General features: G+C 52.0%; 2 protein-coding genes across 3 annotated transcripts; both read left to right on the top strand.

Moving 5' to 3' along the window:
- The first annotated feature begins 611 nt into the window (after window positions 1-611).
- Window positions 612-9,286, top strand: ZDHHC4 (zinc finger DHHC-type palmitoyltransferase 4). 2 transcript variants are annotated; one of them, XM_070780234.1, is made up of 8 exons: window positions 612-730; window positions 1,201-1,368; window positions 1,966-2,089; window positions 3,028-3,101; window positions 4,139-4,317; window positions 5,981-6,106; window positions 7,237-7,481; window positions 8,947-9,286. In XM_070780234.1, exons 2-8 carry the CDS (start codon window positions 1,310-1,312, stop codon window positions 9,235-9,237), a joined length of 1,098 nt encoding a protein of 365 aa, XP_070636335.1. In that variant the 5' UTR covers window positions 612-730; window positions 1,201-1,309; the 3' UTR covers window positions 9,238-9,286. The 2 variants fall into 2 exon arrangements, with proteins under 2 accessions (XP_070636335.1, XP_070636336.1); XM_070780235.1 differs by lacking the exon at window positions 612-730 and having other exon boundaries at window positions 1,201-1,394.
- A 1,119-nt stretch (window positions 9,287-10,405) lies between these two features.
- Window positions 10,406-21,885, top strand: INTS15 (integrator complex subunit 15). Its single transcript, XM_019988062.2, has 6 exons — window positions 10,406-10,910; window positions 11,321-11,542; window positions 13,677-13,842; window positions 16,538-17,062; window positions 17,902-17,941; window positions 21,081-21,885. Exons 1-6 carry the CDS (start codon window positions 10,719-10,721, stop codon window positions 21,280-21,282), a joined length of 1,347 nt encoding a protein of 448 aa, XP_019843621.2. The 5' UTR covers window positions 10,406-10,718; the 3' UTR covers window positions 21,283-21,885.
- Window positions 21,886-21,929: the final 44 nt, after the last annotated feature.

Consider the following 21,929-nt stretch of genomic DNA (forward strand, 5'->3'; position numbering starts at 1 on the left):
TGGCTCATGTTTTCAGAGGCATCGAGAATAGACCGGTCTCAGCGGATTCTGAGGTGTCAGGGCAAAGGAACACCCCATAGGAGCCTTCTCAATGCTATGTTTGGAAGCAGCTTTTCTCTCTCCAGGTTCAACTATCATTAAACAACCTTCCTTCTTATCGTCCATATTTGGAGTCAAACAATCCTCAACCACCCAGGGGCAGGATGTTCAGAGCTGTTCTGAGACAGCAGGAGCAAAGCCACTGGAAAGGTTCAGACGAGTCCAAACGGTGCAACTGGCAGAAAGCAAAGCAAACTGTTCATCACGAATACACAGTGTACGAGCGCCAAGGTGTGCCTGTCCTGGGCTGCCCCGGCCCCTGCACGGCTGGGAGCCCAGCCCTGACTGGGCTCTACTCAGATCAGCGGGTGGCTAGGTTTGCTTCACAACACCGGCGTCCTCACCCGCACCAGGCCTGGGACAGTCTTTTGTAAGATTTTTGACAACGGCTCTCCAAAACTGGACCTCCAGTCGTCGGTCTGGAAGTGCCCAATCGGGAAACTAGAGACGCCTCAAAGGGAGCAGAACGCCACAAACAGCTCCGCCCCTGCGGCCTTCCGCAAGCACTTCCGCCGGAAGTCGAGCGGGCCAACAATAGCGTCGCATGTGACGTCACGTGTCCGCCGGAAGTCTGGGGACGCGCCCTGGAGGCGCCGGCCAGGGCAAAGCTGGTTGTTGGCAGATCCCGGCGGTAAGTCAGCCTCCGCTCGGGTGTTAGGTACCCGGGCTGGCGCAGGGTCGTACGTCTCCCCGTCTGACCAGTCCTTTCCCGTTGTGTGGGGCTGCCCGGCGCCCAGACACCCTCCGTGTTCCCTCCGATCTTTCTAACCCCGCCCCCCCCCCCCCCCCCCCCCCCCGCCCTGCTTTGGCTCCTGGGGAAATGGCCGGAGCTGCTGGGATCTTCGGACGGAGTGTAGCCTCGGGAATGCCCTTCTGTTGGGTCCCCAGCGTGGGCTCCTTAAGTATAGGGATAAACACCAAGATCCAAGTCTCTTGGGTTATTTCTTCCCGATTAGCTTTTTTGCCCTCTCGAAATCTTAAAATTCCCATTCACCCTGCGGGGGCACAACATCCTCTGACTTTCACATTCTTTCCCACAGTAGAGTCCGCCCCTGACTCCTAGTCTATTATATCGTGTGTGTTGAATTGATGTCTCTGCAGCCAGATCCAGCCTCCTAGGGGAACCATGTCTCCCGTAGCTTTGGGTGCCACTCGTTGCTCCAGGCGCACGCCGCTGCGCAAGAGGAGATGCCGTTTGAGTTCTCAGTGAATGTTCGGAGGAGGAACGCCAGAGCTGTCGGCTGAAAGCTATCCAGATAAAAGAAATATGTAGGCTGGGGACCCCGAATCACCTCGTGAGAATTACTGCTCTTTATTTCTTCTGTCTTATGTCGTGTAGAGTTTCCAGTTTGGTTATCTCAGTTGAAAGTTCTGCCCAGAATCATATCTGCCAAGGCCCAGAGTAACCGTTTCCAGTTTCTTAATATAGGCCTGCCTGTTTGTTGACTCTGGTCCCCCAGGGTGGTCCCTGATTGTTGGGGTCACTGGCCTGGAGGGTTGCTTCATAAGACGCCATTACTGATCCTGGCCCCTGACCTCCTCTGCTGGACCCTCTTTCCAATAATATTGTTAGCAGATTCTCTTGGGTACATTTCATATCAGTGTGCTATTTGAGGGAAGACCGATGCTTTCTGCATATTCTCCCCCACTGATTGTGGGATTTGCAGGCAGGAAATGCCACAAGACAGACCACAGTGGTTTGATTAGGAAACTCTTGAAGGATGACCAGGCGAGTAGCCCCACTGAGAGGCAGTTTGTGCTAGAAGGCTGAAGAATTCTGTTTGAGGAGCCACTTAGGGAATCAGTGTCTGCGAATATGCGTTAGAATACATCCCTCAGTAGCAGTCACACTGTGTTTTTTCATAGCCCCAGGATGGACTTTCTGGTTCTCTTCTTGCTCTACCTGGCTTTGGTGCTGCTTGGTTTTGTGATGATCTGCATAGGCTCGAAAACCCATTACTTGCAAGGCCTGATCAGCAGAGGAGCACAGGTAACAGTGATGATTGGAGACCACTTGAATACCACCGGTCTAAAAGGCTTGGGCTTCTCGGGGCGCTAGTGGTGAAGAACCTGCCTGCCAGTGCAGGAGACAAAAGAGACGCGGGTTCAACCCCTGGGTCAGGAAGATCCCTTGGAGGAGGGCATGGCAACCCACTCCAGCGTTCTTGCCTGGGAAATCCCATGGACAGAGGAGCCTGATGGGCTACAGTTCATGTGGTCACAAAGAGTTGAACACGACTGAGTACACACGCGCACACACACACACGAAAGGCTCGCCAGTTTTCCATCAGAACGAAAAGGTGATGCCATTTTTATTTGTTCGTTCACTTGTTCTTTTACTTATGGCAGTTGTGGTATATTCCAAAGCTATCATTCTCAAGACTGGCTGTTTCCCTGGATTTGATGCCTGTAATTGGGCATGAATGTGAGAAGTGTATGCCTGGAGGGCCCTGATGGGTGAAACTGGGGCTTGTGTGAACAGAAAGCCGAATATCAGGCTACCCACACTCCAGGGATCAGAGTGAGCAGAGTTGGGGTGAAGCGCCTTGGGGGGGAGTTGGCTGGGAGGGACCCAGGCTAATGCCCAGTGGACTCTGGGACTTCGGATTGAACGCAGGGCAGGGAAAGGTTTTGTTAGCAGTTCACATTAGCATCACCTGATCCAGCCCCTTTGCTCACCCCCCTTTGCCTGAAGACCTCCAGTTGGTGCCTTGTGTGAGGTCAGGGTAGAAACGGAGGAGTGGGCATCAAAGGAAGGCCTGCTGCAGGAAGCCCTCCTCTGTTCTCACTTAGATCAGTTCTCTGCCCAATAGAAGAAACATGCCTTAATATTACCAGTATTGCAGGGTGAAAGTGAAGCATCTAATTTGTTTAGGAGTTGGGGGTGGATAATGAGAAATGAAACTGAAGCCTTCTTTTTTGTTTTAGGTATTTTCATATATAATTCCAGAATGTCTTCAGAGAGCCATGCTAAGCGTGCTTCATTACCTCTTCCATACAAGGTATTCCTATTTCAGAGTTTTAAGTGTTAGTAGTATTTTCTATCCTGTTTAGCTTGTTAGCTGTTGCTGTCCTCTGGCTTCAGGAGGTTCCTTGTTTGTTTCCAGTGTGTTAGGGGGCACGATGCTGGAGGGATCAAGACTCCTGGGTGCAGACCCTCTACTCATGGATAATGTGCCTTATATCTTTGGGGTTTCAACATACCTAATTTTAAATAGAAATATTTAAAGAAAGAGAAAATATTGACACGGATTTCTATAAAAAGAAATGTATCTAATACTGAGACCTCAATTCCCAACAAAGATGATGATGATAATTGATAAGATTTATTGAATCCTTGCTGTGTGGTAGGCAGTAGGTGAAAGGTTTCAATGATTACTCTTACTCAAGCCCAGAAGAAGTGGTGTCCCTTGGTTCACTTTCCATAGCATCAGTTCAGTTCAGTTGCTCAGTTGTGTCTGACTCTGCGACCCCATGGACTGCAGCACGCCAGGCATCCCTGTCTGTTACCAACTCCCGGAGCTTGCTCAAACTCATGTCCATCGAGTTGGTGATGCCATCCAACCATCTCATTGTCTGTTGTCCCCTTCTCCTCCTGCCTTCAATCTTTCCCAGCATCAGGGTCTTTTCCAATGAGTCAGTTCTTCGCATCAGGTGGCCACAGTATTGAAGTTTCAGCTTCAGCATCAGTCCTTCCAATGAATATTCAGGACTGAGCTCCTTTAGGATGGACTGGTTGGATCTCCTTGCAGTCCAAGGGACTCTCAAGAGTCTTCTCCAACACCACAGTTCAAAAGCATCAATTCTTCAGCACTCAGATTTCTTTATAGTCCAATTCTCGCATCCATACATGACTCCTGGAAAAACCATAGCTTTGACTAGACGGACCTTTGTTGGCAAAGTAATGTCTCTGCTTTTGAATACGCTGTCCAGGTTGGTCATAGCTTTTCCTCCAAGCAGTAAGCATCTTTTAATTCCATAGCATGCACCAGTTTTCACGGGAAGCCCCTGTGACAAGCCGTCTACCTGTTTCTTTCAGAAACTACACCTTTGTTGTCCTGCATCTCATCCTGCAAGGGATGGTTTATACCGAGTACACCTGGGAAATTTTCGGCCTCTGTCAACAGCTGGAGTTCTCTTTGTATTACCTTTTTCTGCCTTATCTGCTGCTGATTGTAAACCTGCTTTTTTTCACCCTAAGTTGTGTAACCAACCCTGGTAAGTTGAGGCTCTTAGTATAGAAACTGGTGACAGCTCAACTGTCAGACTCGTTGACAGTATTACAAACAAGTAGTGATCCCTCTCAGGGCTTTGCAGAAGAGTTGGTATGTAAGGTGTGCATGAACTTTCAGGTTTGTGTGTTTTAAATTGTATTTATTTATTTATGGCAGTGCGGAGTCTCTGGTGCTACTCGGGCTCTTCTCTCGTGATGAGTGAGGACTCCTCTTCGTCGTGGTGCGCGGGCTTCTCTTGTTGCTGAGCACAGGCTCTAGGGCCCGTGGGCGTCAGTGGTTGCGGTTCCCGGGCTCTAGAGCACAGGCTCAATAGTTGTGGTGCACGGGCTTCGTTGCCTTTGAGGCATGTGGGATCTTCCCAGACCAGGGATCGAACCCGTGTCTCCTGCACTGGCAGGCATATTCTTTACTGAGTTGCCAAGGAAGCCTGATCTTTCCGTTTGAGTGTTTTCTAATTTTATTTTTGTCCTTTTTCACGCACACAGGTGTGCTTTCTTTTTTTTTTAACTTTATTTTTTGCTTCTTTGCCTCACAGATTATTTAAAACTATTTAAAAATTGCAATACACTTTTATTTTTTGACACTTTCACTTAATTGTATTATGTACAGAGCTTTCAGTCTGTATGATACATTTTCTTTTAAAATGGTTAGTGATATTTGCATTATGCCCAGGTATGTGGTCAGTTTCTATAAATAATCCATGTTTTCTTAAAGAGTATATATCGTCTAGTTCTTAGATACAGGCAACTGTTTAAGCCCATTAGATGAAGATGTTAATTATGTTGAGATCTTTTATGTTCGTACTCAGTTTTTTTGATTGATTACTCAGAGAGTATGTGATCTCATTCTAATGGTAGGTTTGACAGATTTTTTTCTTCACATATTTTGAAGCTGTTAAATATTTATGTGTGTATAATAGTTATATATACTCAGGAGTATTTAAGTTTAGAATTAGTATTATCTCTGGATTCTTTTTTCTAAATGAGCCTCTCTGTTACTAGTAATGCACTGTTCTCAAGGCTCCTCTGTCTGATATTATTACACTGTTTTTTGCTGGATACTTGCTGGGTATTTTTTTTATTTTAACTTCTATTTTTGAAAGACTAAAGGTGCACTAACTAATGAATAGATAAAATGAGATATACCTCTTCAGTGGAATGTTACTCAGCCATAAGGAGGAATAAGTACTTATACATGCTGTAACGTGGAAAAACCTTGAAAACATTATGCTCACTGAAAGAAGCCAGGTAAAAAAAGACCACATATTGTATGATTCCGTTTATAGGAAGTGTTCAAGAAAGGCAAATCCATAGAGACAGAAAGTAGATTAGTGGTTGCCAGGGGCCGTGGGACTAGAGAGAAGTGAAGAGTGACTGTTAAAGGGTTTCTTGTTGGGGTGATGCAAATGTTGTACCGCCGCTTGTGATGGTTGTGCAACTCCGTGAGTGTAAAAACCACCGAATGGCACACTACAAACAAGTCAGTTGGTTTTATGAACTGTATCTCAATAAAGCTGTTAATTTAAAAAATAAATTATTTGGAATACTAAACATAGCAATGTTGGTTGTATTTTGCCAGGACAGATTGCTTGAACACCCAGTCGACTGTGTAGCTCAAAACTGACAACCTGTGCTTCCTTTTTTCAGGCACCATAACAAAAGCAAATGAGTTACTGTTCCTTCAAGTTTATGAATTCGATGGAGTGATGTTCCCGAAGAACGTGAGGTGCCCTACTTGTGATTTAAGGAAACCGGCGCGGTCCAAGCACTGCGGTAAGTCTGGCCTTGACCCCTCCAGCTCCGCCCTCGCCCAGCAGACAAGTGGGTTCTATCTGTCAGAGAATGTTACGTACATCTAGAAGCGGCCACTGCCGGTAGGGACCCGATCATGGTTTCTTTAACATACCTGGGGGTGAAGCCTTGTGTTCTCGTGAGCAGCCTTCAGCTCTGGGTCCGACAGCCTGTCCTTGTTGGCTGGGCTTGCTGCCCAAGAGATGCTTCTGTGGGATGTTCGTTTGCTGACTTGAGTCCTGGCAGAGCCTACTCTCTTAGGGCATGCCCGAGATACCGGATCGCTGCTGTCCAACAGAAGCGTCCTGTGAACAGTGTAGGGGATTTTAAATTTTCCAGTAGCCGCATTGCAAAAGTAAACAAGAAATGGACAAAATTAATATGTGTTTCATTTAACCTAACATACCTAAAACACCATCTTAACGTGTGATCAATAGAAAAAATAAAAATATCACTCGTGGATTGTTTATGTTCCCTTTTCATACTAATTCCTTGGAATTCATTGTGTTTTTTACATCACTGGTACCTCTCAGTCAGTAAACATCAATTTTTTATTGGACATTCTTGATGTGTATTTAGAGTTCTTAAAATTCATAGTTGGAAGAACTGATTCATATACCCAAGCTCTTCTAGACATTGGTAATAGTTTTTCAGTGACTGAGTCAGTACCAAAACGTCCTTTTCCTTTAATATCCACCTCTACATTGACGTGATGGTTCATCTTTATCCAAAAAACTGATGTGACTTTTAAGCGGAAGCATCAGTTTTAAAATTATATCTAAATAAAGTGAGTTCACTAAGTACTGTGTCACCTCGGTGTTAACTCACATTGAACTCAAAGGAGCATCGCATAAATTGGAAAACAAGTGTGAATTTATCACTGTCAACAAGTATTCCTTCAGGTGGTTCTTGTAGCCGTGTTTCAAGGCCTCGGTCCCCACGCGTGGCTACTGCATTGGCCCCTGTATTTACACCGCGGTTCTGAAAACGTGGCGGCAGCTGCCGTTTCCCCCAGCCTTCAGCTCGTGTCCGTGTGTCGCGTTCTCGGGAGGTGTGCCTGCTGTTGTTACCAAGGATCGACGCGGGGTTGTGGCTCCCCTGTTGCTGTGCAGGTGTGTGTAACCGGTGTGTGCACCGGTTTGACCATCACTGTGTGTGGGTGAACAACTGCATCGGGGCCTGGAACACCCGGTACTTCCTCTCCTACCTCTTCACGCTGACGGCCTCGGCTGCCACCATGGCCGTGGTGAGCACCGTGTTCCTGGTCCGGCTGGTGGTGATGTCAGACGTGTACCTGCAGACCTACGTCGATGACCTCGGCCACTTGCAGGTTGTCGACACTGTCTTTCTTGTTCAGGTAACTGCATTGCGGGCTGTTTGCAGAACAGCCACTGCAGTCAAGGTGGTCTTCTGTCCATCACTGCAGACGCTCGGTGGTACCCCTGATCCCCACAGCCTCTTCCCCACATCCCTAACGCCCAGCTCCCACCCACCTGTCCTGTCTATCATTACGTTATTTCGTGATTGTTACCTCCATGGAACCCCACAGTAGCAGTTTGGGGTTGGTTTTTTCCACTCACCACAGTTTCTTTGAGATCCATCCAGGTGTTTCCCTGTATCAGTAGTTCATTCCTTCTTACTGCCACACCATATTCTATGGTGTGGATGGGTCAGTTTGTTTAATCAGTTACCCTTTGAGGGACATTTGGATAATTTCCAGTTTTGGACTGTTACTGATGAGGCTGCTATGAACTTCCATTTATAAGCTGCTGTATGAAAATAGGTATTCAGTGTGATTGTGGATTGTATGATAAGTCCATTTTAGGGTGTTTTTGTGTGTGTGTTATGCTCTCTATTTATCTATTTGATACTAGGATAACACATTATAACTATAGGAGGTGACTGATGTGTTAACTAACATTACTGTGATTGTTTCACCAGTATAATATAGATAATCATTATGTTGTATATTACATTGTTACACCTTAAACTTTCACAATGTTATTTGTCAGTTATCTCTCTATAAAGCTAGGAGTGAAAAGAAAATTTGAACTATATTGGACAAAAATAAAATATAAACTGGAAATTATTCCTCTCCCAACAATTTCAATCTCCAGAGGCAAACGCCTTTATAGTTTGTTGTTTATTTCAGGCTTTTCCCCCCCCTGAATCTGTTTTATATAGCCATACACCTTCACAGAGTTAGCTTTATTTTTACACAAACAGGATTCCATGGTGATTTTTGCATTTTGTCTTTCTCATTGGGCAATATATTTCCAGCATCTTTTCCAAATTAATGCACAAACATTGACCTCACTTTAATGGCTCCTTATTGTTCCATAGCGTAACTATCCCAGAGTTTTGTTCTACCTCCTGGATGGACATTTAACCTGTTTCTTTTGGGAAGAGGGGCTGATGTTACAGTGAATACCCTTATACATGTATTTCTGTGGTCATATTGTTTTCAGAGAGAGACTGATCTCTTCTGTCTGTCTGGACTTTGTGTTGATGTATGAACTAAGATCTGCATTTATTTTTGTTTATTTTCTGCATAGCCACCTGGCATAACACCATTTCCCGAGTGTCCTTCCCCTTTTCCTCAATGTCCGCACTCCGTTTATCCCATATGACGTTCTTACACACACCAGGATTTCCTCCTGGGCTGTCTGTGCCATTTGTGTTTCTGATTGTCTTCAGTGGGTCAGAGATTGGGGAGCTGGGGAGGCAGCTCCGCCATGTGTGTGGACAAGACCCTGGCTGGTGGGGTGACCCTGACTTGGGTCACAGCCTGGCTGTCTAACGTGATGCTTCTTTGTCCCCAGTACCTGTTCCTGACCTTCCCAAGGATCGTCTTCCTGGTGGGCTTTGTCGTGGTGCTGAGCTTCCTCCTGGGGGGCTATCTGTGCTTCTGTCTGTACCTGGCCGCCACCAACCAGACCACTAACGAGTGGTACAAAGGCGACCGAGCCTGGTGCCAGCACTGTCCCCACGTGGCCAGGCCCCCAGCAGCGGAGCCCCAGGCCTACCGGAACATCCACTCGCATGGGCTTTGGAGCAACCTTCGGGAGATCTTTCTACCTGCTACTGCATGTTACGAGAGAAAGGAGAAATAGGGCTGGGAAGAGTGCTGCTGCCTTTCAAATACAGTCACATTTATTTATACACGTGGGTACGCTGTAAGCGTTGGTCTATTTGTTTTTCTGGTTTCTGCTGTGTTTATGAGTTGGCTTTCAGTGGCTAAGGAGAGGAGGGGAAATTAGTATTTGCTGGGTGTCTAATCCTTGCCAGGTACCCTGCTAATAAACCCTTTTATCCTCTGTTCAGTCAGCTGGCTGAACAGAGCATCCCTGAAATCCTGGTGCCAAGGGACTCAAAGGTGACTTCTCAGAGGTTCCTCTTGACCTTGGTCTCAGGCTGGGCACCTAGATGGGAGGGGCCTTATGGCTGTGTCCACCGATGTGCAGGAGGGTCCCTGTAATTTGGAATTGTCCCTGGATGCAGCCTCTTTGATGTCCTTTCCATCTTTCCCAGGGAAAGACCATGGCTTTTTTTTTTTTAAGTCCTGACCCACATCCAGCATCCTCACCTTGACCCACCTGCAGGCTAGGATGGGCCTTTTACAGGAAGCACATCCCTGTGGCCTCTTGCCTGCCCTCAACTGGCCTCTTGTGGCCACATTCAAGTCATTTCTGCCCTATTTTTAAAACCCCGAACTAAGCCCCAGTTAATTCATTGCAGAAAGATGAACGCAGGGAAAAAGGTTCACAGAAAGTGCTGAGGGCTTTTAGATTTTCAGATCTTAGTCTTCAGGAGCAGGATACTGGTTCCCTGTGGCCCTTCCAGGCAGACGGGGCCACTCCAGAGGGCACTGGGGAATAGGAACTCCGGGGTAGGAGGTATCATTCCGCGTCACTGCAGCCCCGTGAGTTAAGACTAGATTCAATCTTAAAAGTGAATGAATGGCTGAGGCCTGAGCCAGGGCCCTGCACCACCACCCTGTCCTTGGAAAAGCTCGGTAAAATCAGATGGGCAAGCTTTGAACGCCGCGTGGAGAAAGCGAGAGGAGCTCCGGGAGGGTCTCTGGGGCGTGGGTGGGGGGCACCAGGCCCCGGGAGCCTTCGCCGGGGGGTGGGGAGGTGTGGCTCCCCCTCGGCAGGGGCGGGGTCAGGGTGGGCGGGGCCTCCGCTTCCGTTCCCGCGGGCCGGGCCGCTAGGGGGCGCGCTCCCCGAGGGCGGGCCCTCGCCGCCGCCCGCGCTTGGCCCCTGCGGGCCGCCGTCGCCGCGCTCCGACTCCGCTGCAGCGCGTCCCCGCGGCGTCTGGTTCACAGGGCTGTCGGTGGCGCTGTCGATGTGCAGCTGGGGCGCCCGCCGGCTGCCGGCGGGGTCAGCGATGGCCCCCTGAACGGGCCCGAGCGGGCGGCGGCGGAGGGCGGGCGAGTGCCGCGGCGCAGGCCCCGGGTCGGCGGACGGAGGCCGGGCCGCGGCCTCTTTGTCTCGGCGGCGGCGGCGGCGGCGGCGGCGGCTGTCGCGTCCGCGGGGGCCCCGGAGCGGAAGTCCGTCGGCGCTCCCGGCGACCCGGCCGCCGCGGCTGCACCATGAGCGACATCCGCCACTCGCTGCTGCGCCGCGACGCGCTGAGCGCCGCCAAGGAGGTGCTGTACCACCTGGACATCTATTTCAGCAGCCAGCTGCAGAGCGCGCCGCTGCCCATCGTGGACAAGGGCCCCGTGGAGCTGCTCGAGGAGTTCGTGTTCCAGGTGCCCAAGGAGCGCGGCGCGCAGCCCAAGGTGCGCCGGGCGGCCGGCAGGCCCCCCGCCCCGATCCGTGAACCCCGGCTCCCTTCTTCCCGGTGACAAGCGTCGACCGCACCGCGAGCTCTCTTCGCAGCAGCGGCTCCGTCCTAGCCCTTGGCCTGGTTCTTTCAGCAACGGCCAATTTGCCCGTCTTGGGGGTGTGTGAGCCCTGCGTCTCCAAGGTTTTGTTAAAGGAAGAGACCGTAGGTCACCGTGAATCCCACAGGGTGATGCATAATGACGCAGAGGGACATTTCCCTACGTTTAACAATCGAGTTCTACTCCGTGGCACCCGGGCTTTAGGGAGGTGAAAAGTTCCCTGGGGGAAAATAGTGTGTTTTCTTACCGTGTGAATTAATTAATACGCTTCGTTTCTCCCCGCTTCTCCCGGATTTGTTTTACAGAGATTAAATTCACTGCAGGAGCTCCAACTTCTTGAAATCATGTGCAATTATTTCCAGGAGCAAACCAAGGACTCTGTCCGGCAGATTATTTTTTCATCCCTTTTCAGTCCCCAAGGGAACAAAGCGGATGACAGCCGGATGAGCTTGTTGGGAAAACTTGTCTCTATGGCAGTGGCTGTGTGTCGAATCCCAGTGTTGGAGTGTGCAGCGTCCTGGCTCCAGGTACTTCTGCAAGTCTCTGAAGATGTTTCTCTCATAGCTCAGTTGGTAAAGAATTTGCCTGCATGCAGGAGACCCCGGTTCGATTTCTGGGTCGGGAAGATCCCCTGGAGAAGGGATAGGCTACCCACTCCAGTAGTCTCTGGCTTACCTTGTGGCTCAGCTGGTAAAGAATCCACCCGCCATGCAGGAGACCTGGGTTCAATCCCTGGGTTTGGAAGATCCTCTGGAGAAGGAAAAGGCTACCCACTGCAATATTCTAGCCTGGAGAATTCCAGGGACTATACAGTCCATGGGGTTGCAAAGAGTCAGAGGTGACTGAGCGACTTTCACTTTCACTTTGGTTTCTAGAGAATTTTTTTCCCTATGTTAAAGAATCCACAGAAAACAACAAAATTCTGTACATTAATTATCCTTCAGTAAAAAAAAAAAATCCACCTGCCGGTATAGGAGATGCAGGAAACTCACATTTGATCCCTGGGTGGGGAATATCCCCTGGAGAACGAAGTGGCAACCCACTTCAGTATTCTTGTTTTTTATAGATCAGTAAGCCTATGAGTTGTTCCAGAGTGCCACTTCTAAGTTGATTGCTCTTCTAATGGATGTGGACATAGAAGCCTTCTAGAGTATTTTTAAATATCTAAGGGGAAATAAGGTAAACCCGCCTGCAGATGCAGGAGACATAAGAGACACGGGTTCGATCCCTGGGTCGGAAGATCCCCTGAAGGAGGAAATGGCAACCCACTGCCGTATTCTTGCCTGGAGAATCCAATGGACAGAGGAGCCTGGCAGGCTACAGTCCATGGGGTCACAAAGAGTCGGACACGCCTGGAGCCAACTCTGCACACGTGTAGTAGATTGTGTGTTGGGTAGTTTTTTGGAAGATCTATTTTGTTTTGCTTTTTTGTTACTCAAAGTTGTTGAAAAATTCCTAATCCATTTAGAGTAATTATTAACTCAAAATTTTATTACCGTGGTCCTCAGCTAAGTTAACAGAATTTACCACATTCAGTTTCTCAAACTTGCTTCATTCCCAAGGACTTGATGACATTTGTGTTTTTAAAAAATTTATCTCAATGTTTTTTCCTATGATCTTATTCGTCTTTAACATTGGGCTAGTAAAAATGCATATTGTTCTCTGTAGCACACAGGTAAATCTTAGTGAAACGTACCTTAATTGTCACTATTCTGATTTCTAGGGCCCCTGAACTCATCTCTCGTGTTGTCTTTAACCTCGAGATAACCTTTATCCCTTGGCAACCTAGCTTAAGTCAAGTTTAACGCCTTGAAATTCATCCTGTGATTTTCCATTTATCTCTTGTGGTGCTGTTGTACTGGCATTCTAGCAAAGTGAAAGCAGATGTTAACGGGAAAGGGTCTTGTGGCTTGGGTCAGGGTTTGACACCCCTTGACACGCGCTGCAGCTTCCTCCGAGGAAAGGTGTAGGGATGGCTGGCTTAGTGCCTAAATGAACAGCCTGGCCTGACACCCTGCCGACACCCTGACACCCAGGCCCTGTTTCAGCCCTGGAACTATGGCATCCTGAGCAACTGCTGAATGTGGCTGCAGGTTGGCATCTGACCAGGAGGGGAAAAGGACCAGAGGGTGGTGATGTAGGAACCTGTACTAGGAGAAGATTGTAAGAAAAATTGAGACAGTGCTGTGGTAAGTCACATGACAGTTCACAGACTCCTAAAGCACGTCAAAGTGATACCAACTGTTAATTTTTACCTTTAGAGTCTTACCTGTAGGGTTACAAAAACGGTCATTTCCCCACTTGAAGTCAAGAACGACTTTTCCCAAGTAGACGTCAAAGCAGGGCTCAGCAGGCCTTTCAGGTAAAGGGCAAGACAGTCAGCCTCCTAGGCTTTGCGGGTCCTGTGATCTCTGTCACCCCTGCTCAGCTCTGCCCTCGTGGCACAGGAGCAGGGCTGTGTTTCAATAAAACAAAAGCAGGTGGCAGGGAGGATTTGGTCTGCAGGCTTTCGCTTGCCAGTCCCTGCTTCCGAGTAAGCCGGTCACATCTTCTTCCCTGCCTGGGAGGGGTCCTGCCGGTTCTGGTCTTCACCGCGTGTTCATGGTTGCACGTGCGTGGGCGCTCCGCACCCCTAGTTACTGGCCTGTGGCTTCCTTGCAGCGGACGCCCGTGGCCTACTGCGTGCGGCTGGCCCGGGCCCTCGTGGACGACTACTGCTGCCTGGTGCCAGGCTCTGTCCAGACGCTGAGGCAGATACTCAGCGCCAGCCCTCGCTTCTGCTGCCAGTTCATCACCTCTGTCACCGCACTGTACGACCTGTCATCAGGTAAGCTTGGAAACGGCTTCAGCTGACTGCCAGTGGCATGTACACTGACCACCCAGCCAGCAAATGCTTTGTCTTTTTATCTTTCCCTCTGCAATGTGTACTTTATTTCAGGCTAAAAGCTAAAGGCATGGGCTACTTAGATCTCTGGGATTTCCTAATGGGGAACTCTCCTTAGTGAATCCCATCTGGCTGACTCTGAACAGTCCGGGTGGCAGACAGCCCAGCAAGCTAGGGTCTGGTGTCTGGGATGGGTGGCTGGACTTGGCAGCACCCCGCCATGGCAGGGCACCTTTCCTGGCCCTCTGCACAGAGGCAAGAGCACTCAACAGCTGGGAACAGTGTTCAGGTCCTTTGTCTTCTCATAGGAAAGATTTAGTTCAAGCAAGTTCACAGCATCGCAGTTGCCCTTTCTTCAGTTACTCCAGGGCAACAAGAACAGAAATTGGTTTTAACATTGGATTAATAAATGGATTAATTAACATGTGCAGAAGGAAAAAGTGTTCACAGAATACCACTCACATGCTCGAATGGATGTGAGACGTGGTATTTTTCTCTTATGTCAGCTTGCCAGTCTGATATGTCAGTGATGTCTGTTTTCTTTTTTAAACCGCTGCCAACGTGTGATTGGCATACAAGAAGCTCTCTGTTTTTGTATGTGTGTAATGTGATGAGTTTGGAGCCACGGAAATCACCGGCTGCAGGGCGGTGGCCCAGAGGGCGGGCATGGAGTCCGCCAGCAGCACAGTGGTTGCCATGGCCAGCGCTCGGGTAATGGGAAGGCCTACCTGGGGTGTCTCCACCTCCAAAACCCCAAAATGAAAGGAGCTCACCTAACCAAACAACACCCTCCTGCCCGATGGGTGCAGAGAACTCAGGTCTCCCCGAAGCAAGACTGTGGAGATGGGTTCCTCAGGTACACACACGTGTGTACACAGAGCACATGTGTACAAGTGCTGTGTACAGGCTCTGGAGATGCCTCAGCTGAGATGTGTGCAGGGCTGGGGAGGGGCTAGGTTGCTGGAAAAGTGGGTCTGAGACTTGGCATTTCCCAGATGGACACGTCTTGTGAAGTCGAGGGGACAGACTCAGAGTCACCAATGTTTACCTCGCCAAGTCCAACTCATAGACAGCTGCTGCCTCCTGATACCGTCATTCATAGCAGCAGGGAACGGGCGGTTCATTCACAAACCAGCAGATAATCTTAGGGGAGAGGCCAGTGGCCCCTGTGAAAGAGCATCTAGGGGGCTGACACTGACGTGGGGCTCACTCCCCCCAGCTCTCCAGTCTCAAGCATGGCCCTGGACCACAGCAGCCTGGCAGGGACTCCGTCAGCCTTAGCTTTGTCATGAGCTGAAGGCTGCACAGCCCCGGGGACAGGAGGCCGGGGGTCTGCTGCTTTGCGCACAGACAGCCCGGGGGCAGTATGCAGCCATCCCAGGATAGGTGGTGTCGCCTCGCTGTTAAAAGCCTCCTGGGGTCAGGTCTGGGCCCACCATGTACTTTTTTTTTTTTTTTTGGCCACGCCATGTGGCATGTGGGATCTTCCCTGACCAGGAATTTAGTCTGGGCCCCCTGCACTGGGAGGGAGGAGTCTTAATCCCTGGACTGCTGGAGAAGTCGCCCCACTGTGTACTTTTAGTGAGTCTGGAGGAAATGACTTCACATCTTGGTGTCTCAGCTTCCTTATCCTTTATATAATAGATGAGTTGTTTGAGGGTTGAGTTAATCCATGTGAAGGAGACTGGTGCCTGGCACGTGGTTAACTCAGAATGAGCATCAGCATTTGTCGTTGTAATTTCTCTGTTTTGCTGTGGAATGTCCCAGGTCTCGGGGATCACAGGAGGCCAGGCTTAGCTTAGACAGGGGCTGGCAGCTAACATTAGCAGCGGACAGATCACTGTCTGGACTCTGAGCTGCTCCCCGAAGGCCACCGTAACGGTCACCAAACCTATTCGGTGACAGGTGATGAACTGGCGGCAGAAGCGAGGGCTGGCGCTGAACATCTGCTTCAGCGTCTGAAGGATCCTGGTGCCAGGCAGCAGGAGTCGTGCCGGAGGCCCGGGCTGACCGCACACAATAGACCACAGGGGACACCAGACACGGACGAAAGCGACTCCCCGGGAAGGGGGGACGTGTGGTAGCGGTTTTAGATATAGACCGTTACTGTTGTGCAGCCGCTCAGTCGTGTCCGACTCTCTGCGACCCCATGGACTGCAGTGCGCCAGGCTTCCCTGTCCATCACCATCTCCCAGAGTCTGCTCAAACTCATGTCCATTGAGTTGGTGATGCCATCCAAGCATCTCATCCTCTATTGGCCCCATCTCCTCCTGCCTTCAATCTTTCCCAGCACCAGGGTCTTTTCCAGTGGAATAAAAACCCCCTAGTTACAGAGAGTGGATTTTTATTTAAATTGACACATGGGATCTTCAAGGGATAATGGAGTTCTTGGGAATTTTCTGCTTAACACGTTTCTTGAGCCCTGCCATGGCCAGGCTGGGGGTCCCAGGACGCTGAGTCAGGTGAGAACCAGCCCTCAGGAGGGGTTGTTCCAGGAGAGGAGTCAGAGGCACACCATCTTCAGGAGAGGACAGAGGCACAGGGTATCGGGTGGTGAGTCCTGTGAGCTAGGAAGTCCATCTTCCCATCTCCTCCTGTCCCTGAGGACCCTTCTGAATGAACGCATCTTTGTTTGCAGACGATCTCATCCCCCCGTTGGACCTGCTTGAGATGATCGTCAACTGGATCTTGGAGGACCCCAGGTTGATCCTCATCACCTTCCTGAATACTCCAATTGCCGCCAACCTCCCGATAGGATTTTTAGAGCTCACGCCGCTCACCGGATTGATCCGCTGGTGCGTGAAGGCCCCCCTGGCTCACAAAAGGAAGAAGAAGACCCCCTTAGCCAATGGCCACGTCGCCGCCAAAGTCCCGAAGGACTCGGGCGGGGCGGAGCGGGCCGCTCACCTGCTGTACTCCAAGCTGCACCTCAGCGTGCTGCAGGTGCTCCTGATGCTGCAGGCGCACCTGACCGAGAAGAACCTGTACGGCCGCCTGGGGCTCGTCCTCTTTGACCACATGGTCCCGCTGGTGGAGGAGGTGAACAGGTTGGCCGATGAACTGAACCCCCTCAACGCCTCCCAGGAGATCGAGCTCGCCCTGGACCGGCTTGCACAGGCTCTGCAGGTGGCCATGGCCTCCGGGGCCCTGCTGTGCACGAGAGGTGGGTGATGGCCTGGCCGGGCCCCCCTGGGGTGGGGGGTGCCACCCCCTCTGGGGAGGGAAATAGGGGCTTCCCTCCCCCCCAAAAAAAACCTAAAAAAAGAATTGGAAAAAAAAACCAAAACCAAACCAAAATAGGGTCTTCTGGACAAGGACTTCTTTCCTCTGGTTTTAAATCGTCTTGCTTCTTGGTGACTGCAGGGAGGAGGGCAGAAGTCCTGGGACGCCTCCAGGTAGAACCCCGCAGCGAGACATCTCGGTGTCTCCTGGCTGTTTTGCCCAGACCCGGGGCTCCTCCAGAGCGTGGATAATAACAGCTGCATGTCCTTCCTCCAAGGGAATCTTCTTTTTGTGCAGTTCTTTTCTATTGTGGCATAATTTATATACAGTGGAATGCATGATCAAGTACAGGAAACATTCCCATCACCTGTTCAGAGGGTTCCTCAATTCTCCTATGTTCAGTGCTGGAACTCGCCCGGGAGCATGACCTGGTGTTGATGACACGCCCGCCTTTGCTCTTTGAGCGCCGGCTCCCAGCCCTTGACGGCAGTCCCACGTGTGCTTCATATCTCCCTCTTAGCCTTGATCCGCTTTCTCTGGGCCCTTCCCCAGCCATCTGACGGGTTCTCAGCAGAGCTGCCCTCTTTCCTAAGTGATGTCTTCTCTTGGGGGCCTGGCGTGTTAAAGCAAATACGGAAGAAAAATGAGAACCCGGTTTCCGAGCAGTGGTAGATGAGAGTGAGGCACTGTGACTGTCCTGCCGGCGGCCTTGAACATCCGGGAGCTTCTCCCCTTGTCGTCTCCCAGCTGTTCCTTAATTCTCTGTCCCTTTAATTTCAGACGACCTGAGAACCCTGTGCTCCAGGCTGCCTCATAATAAGTAAGTGCCCTCCCCAGACTTGCGGCTGGGCTGGCATAGGGGTGGAGGCGGGGTGGGGGGTGTGCAGGGCAGGGCGGACCCCTTGTCCTGGCTGCCTTGGGTAGAGCTGGTCTGCAGGGTCTAGGGCTTCTGTGTGTAAGGGACCCCCCAGGACCTGCCGATCAGTGGGGGAGGGGGTGGATGTGATAGCGTAACGCACAGGAGAGGAAGCCCCAGCAGAGCGGCCATCGGGAGGGTGAGAAAAGAGGCCGTCTTGCTGGGTGTCAGTGAAGAAGCTGGAGTGAGCTGGAGTGTCCTTTGATGTTGTTGTTATTTAGTCGCTCAGTCGTGTCTGACTCTCTGCGACCCCATGGACTGTAGCCCGCCAGGCTCCTCTGTCCATCGAACTCTCCAGGCAAGAACACTGGAGTGGGCAGCCATTTCCTCCTCGAGGGGATCTTCCCGGCCCAGGGCTGGAACCTGCATCTCCTGCTAGTGTCCTGCCTCGCAGGCAGATGCTTTACCGTTTGAGCCACCACGGAAGCCCCTGAGTGTCCTTCATCGCTGACGAAGTCAGTGTGGGTGTGTGTTGTGGTGCTCTTGTGTCACCATTGGTGACATTATGGTGGCACAGCCCTTAGGGGGGCAGGACAGGGACATGCCCTGGGCCACAGCGTGTGGGTTAGGCCAGCGCCCTGACATTGGGTGCCACAGACCAGGTTCCGAGTGCGGTTCTACCTGTGGTTTGTAGTGACGCTGGGCCGCCTTGTCACCTCAGTTTCCCCCTCCGCTGATTTATGTGCCTCCAGGGTCATAGTCAGGTTTAAACGAGGTGGCATTTGCAGAGTTCCTTGTCCACGGTGCCCGGCAGTCTCCCCCTCAGTGGTCGTGGTTCTTGTCCTAATTTGGGGGAAAGCCGTGGTAAAAGTGGCGAGGAGCAGGAACCGTGTGGTCGAACAGCTGCTGGTAAGAATTCCAGCCTTGCCACTTCCTATCTGTATGACCTCAGGCATGTTCTCGCTCCCTCCGTTTTCTCTGTAAAATCAAGAAAACCATGGCACCTGCCTCGAGCCCCCCCTGCCTCCCGTGCCCTGCTCCCGATCATGGGATTTTTGTGACGATTAATTGAGTAAAAACACAGGAAGCAGGTAGCACATCACTTGATAGGCAGGAAGCACCTCAGAAGCGTTCGCTGCTGTCCCGTCTCCCGTCACCTTATAGCTCAGGGGTTTCTTGGAATCAGGTTAATTTCATTGAATCTAAGAAGCAAAGAACTGTGTGTACAAAGCTGTTTCATGCAAAGGCAGTATCATTAGTAGCGAAGAAGCTGGAAGCAACCTGGCCCTCCCGTCCACAGGGACACTTGGGAAATTGGTAACGTTACATCAGAGGCGTGGAGCACCGGTCAGCTCGGTTGCGCAGTCGTGTCTGGCTCTTTGTGTCCCCATGGACTGCAGCACCCGTTCCCCGGTCCACCACCATCTCCCGGAGCTTGCTCGAACTAATGCCCATCAAGGCAGTGATGCCATCCAACATCGCATCCTCTGTCGTCCCCTTCTCCTCCTGCCTTCAGTCTTTCCCAGCATCAGGATCTCTTCCAGTGAGTCAGTTCTTTGCATCAGGTGGCCAGAGTATCGTGTGTCTTCGCTAAAAACAGCAAATGTATATATGAACGCAGCGAGCAGGTGGGCGGGTTTACAGGAATGAGAACGGCCGAGTTAGGTTAGTTGGATGATTAAGCTTCTTTCCGAGGGTTTTTCAATATGGAGGAATGTTCCTTCCCCTTGGTTTTTAACACGGTTGGTGGGGCTCCAGGGCCGTCATTGGCAGGCAGTGAGGACAGAGGTGAGTGTGCCCGGTGGCTGGGCACACTCACAGTGTGTGCGCCCAGCCGCCCAGGGCCCCACCGCCCAGCCCCGCTGGGGCCCAGGAGGGCAGGCAGGTGTGACCGCTGAGCGCAGGCTGAACTTGAGGCCAAAGGATGGGCCAGGGGCTGTTCCCCAGGCTGCTGGCAAGAGGGGCTGGGGGGCTCCGGGTGGACGTCTGGGGGGTGAAACAGAGAGGATGAAATGCAGTGGTTCCTAGGGGAATGACGTGGTTCCACTGGAGATACTCCAGCAGTGGAGCAGGGCCATGTGAGGGGACGGCGCGGCCCTGGGCAACAGGGAAGCTGGGGGGCATGGAGGGGGCCTGGCAGGCGGGATTCCCTGGCTGTGTGAGACAGTGGAGACCCTGGGGTGAGGCTGGGAGAGCAGAGGTCAGGGGAGCGGGGCTGGGGAGGAAGCCCTGAAGGAGGGGATTGGTGTTTAGGCTGAGTCCTTGCAGCCGAGCTCGAGGTGGTAAGGAGGTTAAGACGCCCTGCTGATTGTGCTGGGAGGGGAGGGCGGGTCAGACAGGACAAGAGAAAAGAGAGGAGACTCTCCCAGGGGGTCCAGAAGGGGCCAGCAGTGGAGGTGACATTGAATTCAGGAGGGAGGAGGACTTCTTGGGAGGCAGAGGCTGTGGACGTCCTGAACTGCAGAGAGGAGGGTGCAGACCCGGGAGGAAGGGAGTTCAGGAGGGGAGGAATAAGGCTCCCGGGGGTGGGAGTGGGACGGGAGGGGGCCCTGAGAGTGGTTGAGGACTGGGTCCAGGCCTGGGCCTCCTCTGAGGACGCTGGATGTCAGGGTCACGTCCAAGGCCAGCTGCCTTGTGGCTGTGCTTGGCGTTCAGCTGGGACTCAGTCATTTGGAATGCCTCAGAGAAGCGTGGCCCTCCATCACAATGACCCCCCTGGGTATGGATGGCTGAGGCCAAAACAGACAGTGATCTGCGGTCGTCCCTGAACCACAGACGCCAAGGCCGTGTCCAGAACGCCCATGGACCGCAGGGCCCCTGCTTCCCGGCGCTGTGGGCAGGGTCCTGTGGACCGCAGGGCCCCTGCTTCCCGGCACTGTGGGCAGGGTCCTGGCGTTTCCCACCGTGGCCTCTCCCTCTCCAGGCCCCCCCAGTCCACATCCCACCACCTCCAGGTCACCCCCTCCGTTCTCCTGAGCACACAGCCTTCCTCACCCAGAGGCCTGGTGCCGTCAGCCGCCCGCTGCCTCCCTGCAGTGGCCCTGGGCAGGCGGGCAGTGTGGTTGGAGCCTGCGCACCCTAACCCCTCTCCTTGTTTCTGCAGCCTGCTCCAGCTGGTGATCTCGGGACCCGTGCAGCAATCGCCCCACACGGCACTCCCCCCTGGGTTCTACCCCCACATCCACACGCCCCCACTGGGCTACGGGGCCGTGCCAGCCCACCCGGCTGCCCACCCTGCCCTGCCCACGCACCCCGGGCACACCTTCATCTCAGGCATGACCTTCCCATTCAGGCCCATCCACTAGCCTGGCTCCGTGAACTGCTGAGTTGGCACCGTGCCTTCCATGCCTGGTTTGGAGGAAGCCTTCCCGGCAGAGGGCGGTGAGCAGAGAGGAGGCCATGGGGGCGGCCAGGTGACCCCTCCTCGCCACAGGACCCGGTTGGTGCCAAAGTTCGGTGACAGCAGCATCTTTGCGCCTCCTCCCTGTCAACATCTGTAAAAGTCCAGATGCGACCAATGAAAGAAAAATCATCCAGCCCTCTGCGGAGCCACGCGGGCACCTTTAGAAGCTGCCAGGACTGTGAGCCTGTGGTCCGGTGTGTCGTTGCAGACACGTACCCTGAACCTGTGCCAAGGGGCATGGATGGGGGACCAGCGTCGCCGAGTCCACCTGCCTGGCTTTCCTCCCCGGGGGTGGGCTGCGTCCCACCGAGACACAGGCCACGCCCACAGCTCAGGGAGCAAGGCTGAACCACTGGCATCGCGAGCTTGCACCCAGCACTTGGTACAGGTCAGGGAATCCTGTGAGCGTGGCCCCCAGCACTGAGGAGAGGAACTTCTCTGTTTTATTGGGTTCCCTAAAGTTTCTTTTCATATGTTCAAATAAATTTTTTCTAGACATCTCATAGACCATTATGGAATGTGTTTGAAAACTCACTGGCCGGGCCCCCG

The sequence above is a fragment of the Bos indicus genome, chromosome 25 (genome assembly GCF_029378745.1).
Source record: "Bos indicus isolate NIAB-ARS_2022 breed Sahiwal x Tharparkar chromosome 25, NIAB-ARS_B.indTharparkar_mat_pri_1.0, whole genome shotgun sequence".
Lineage (NCBI taxonomy): Eukaryota > Metazoa > Chordata > Mammalia > Artiodactyla > Bovidae > Bos > Bos indicus.

Bases quoted from the DNA above. Each gene is read 5' to 3' on its own strand.
- ZDHHC4 (XM_070780234.1), top strand. From the start codon at position 1,310: ATGTTCGGAGGAGGAACGCCAGAGCTGTCGGCTGAAAGCTATCCAGAT. The intron at 1,369-1,965 runs GTAGGCTGGGGA...GTTTTTTCATAG, and splicing joins TATCCAGATAAAAGAAATAT to CCCCAGGATGGACTTTCTGG. The intron at 4,318-5,980 runs GTAAGTTGAGGC...TCCTTTTTTCAG, and splicing joins AAGTTGTGTAACCAACCCTG to GCACCATAACAAAAGCAAAT.
- INTS15 (XM_019988062.2), top strand. From the start codon at position 10,719: ATGAGCGACATCCGCCACTCGCTGCTGCGCCGCGACGCGCTGAGCGCC. The intron at 17,063-17,901 runs GTGGGTGATGGC...CTTTAATTTCAG, and splicing joins GGCCCTGCTGTGCACGAGAG to ACGACCTGAGAACCCTGTGC. The intron at 17,942-21,080 runs GTAAGTGCCCTC...TTGTTTCTGCAG, and splicing joins TCCAGGCTGCCTCATAATAA to CCTGCTCCAGCTGGTGATCT.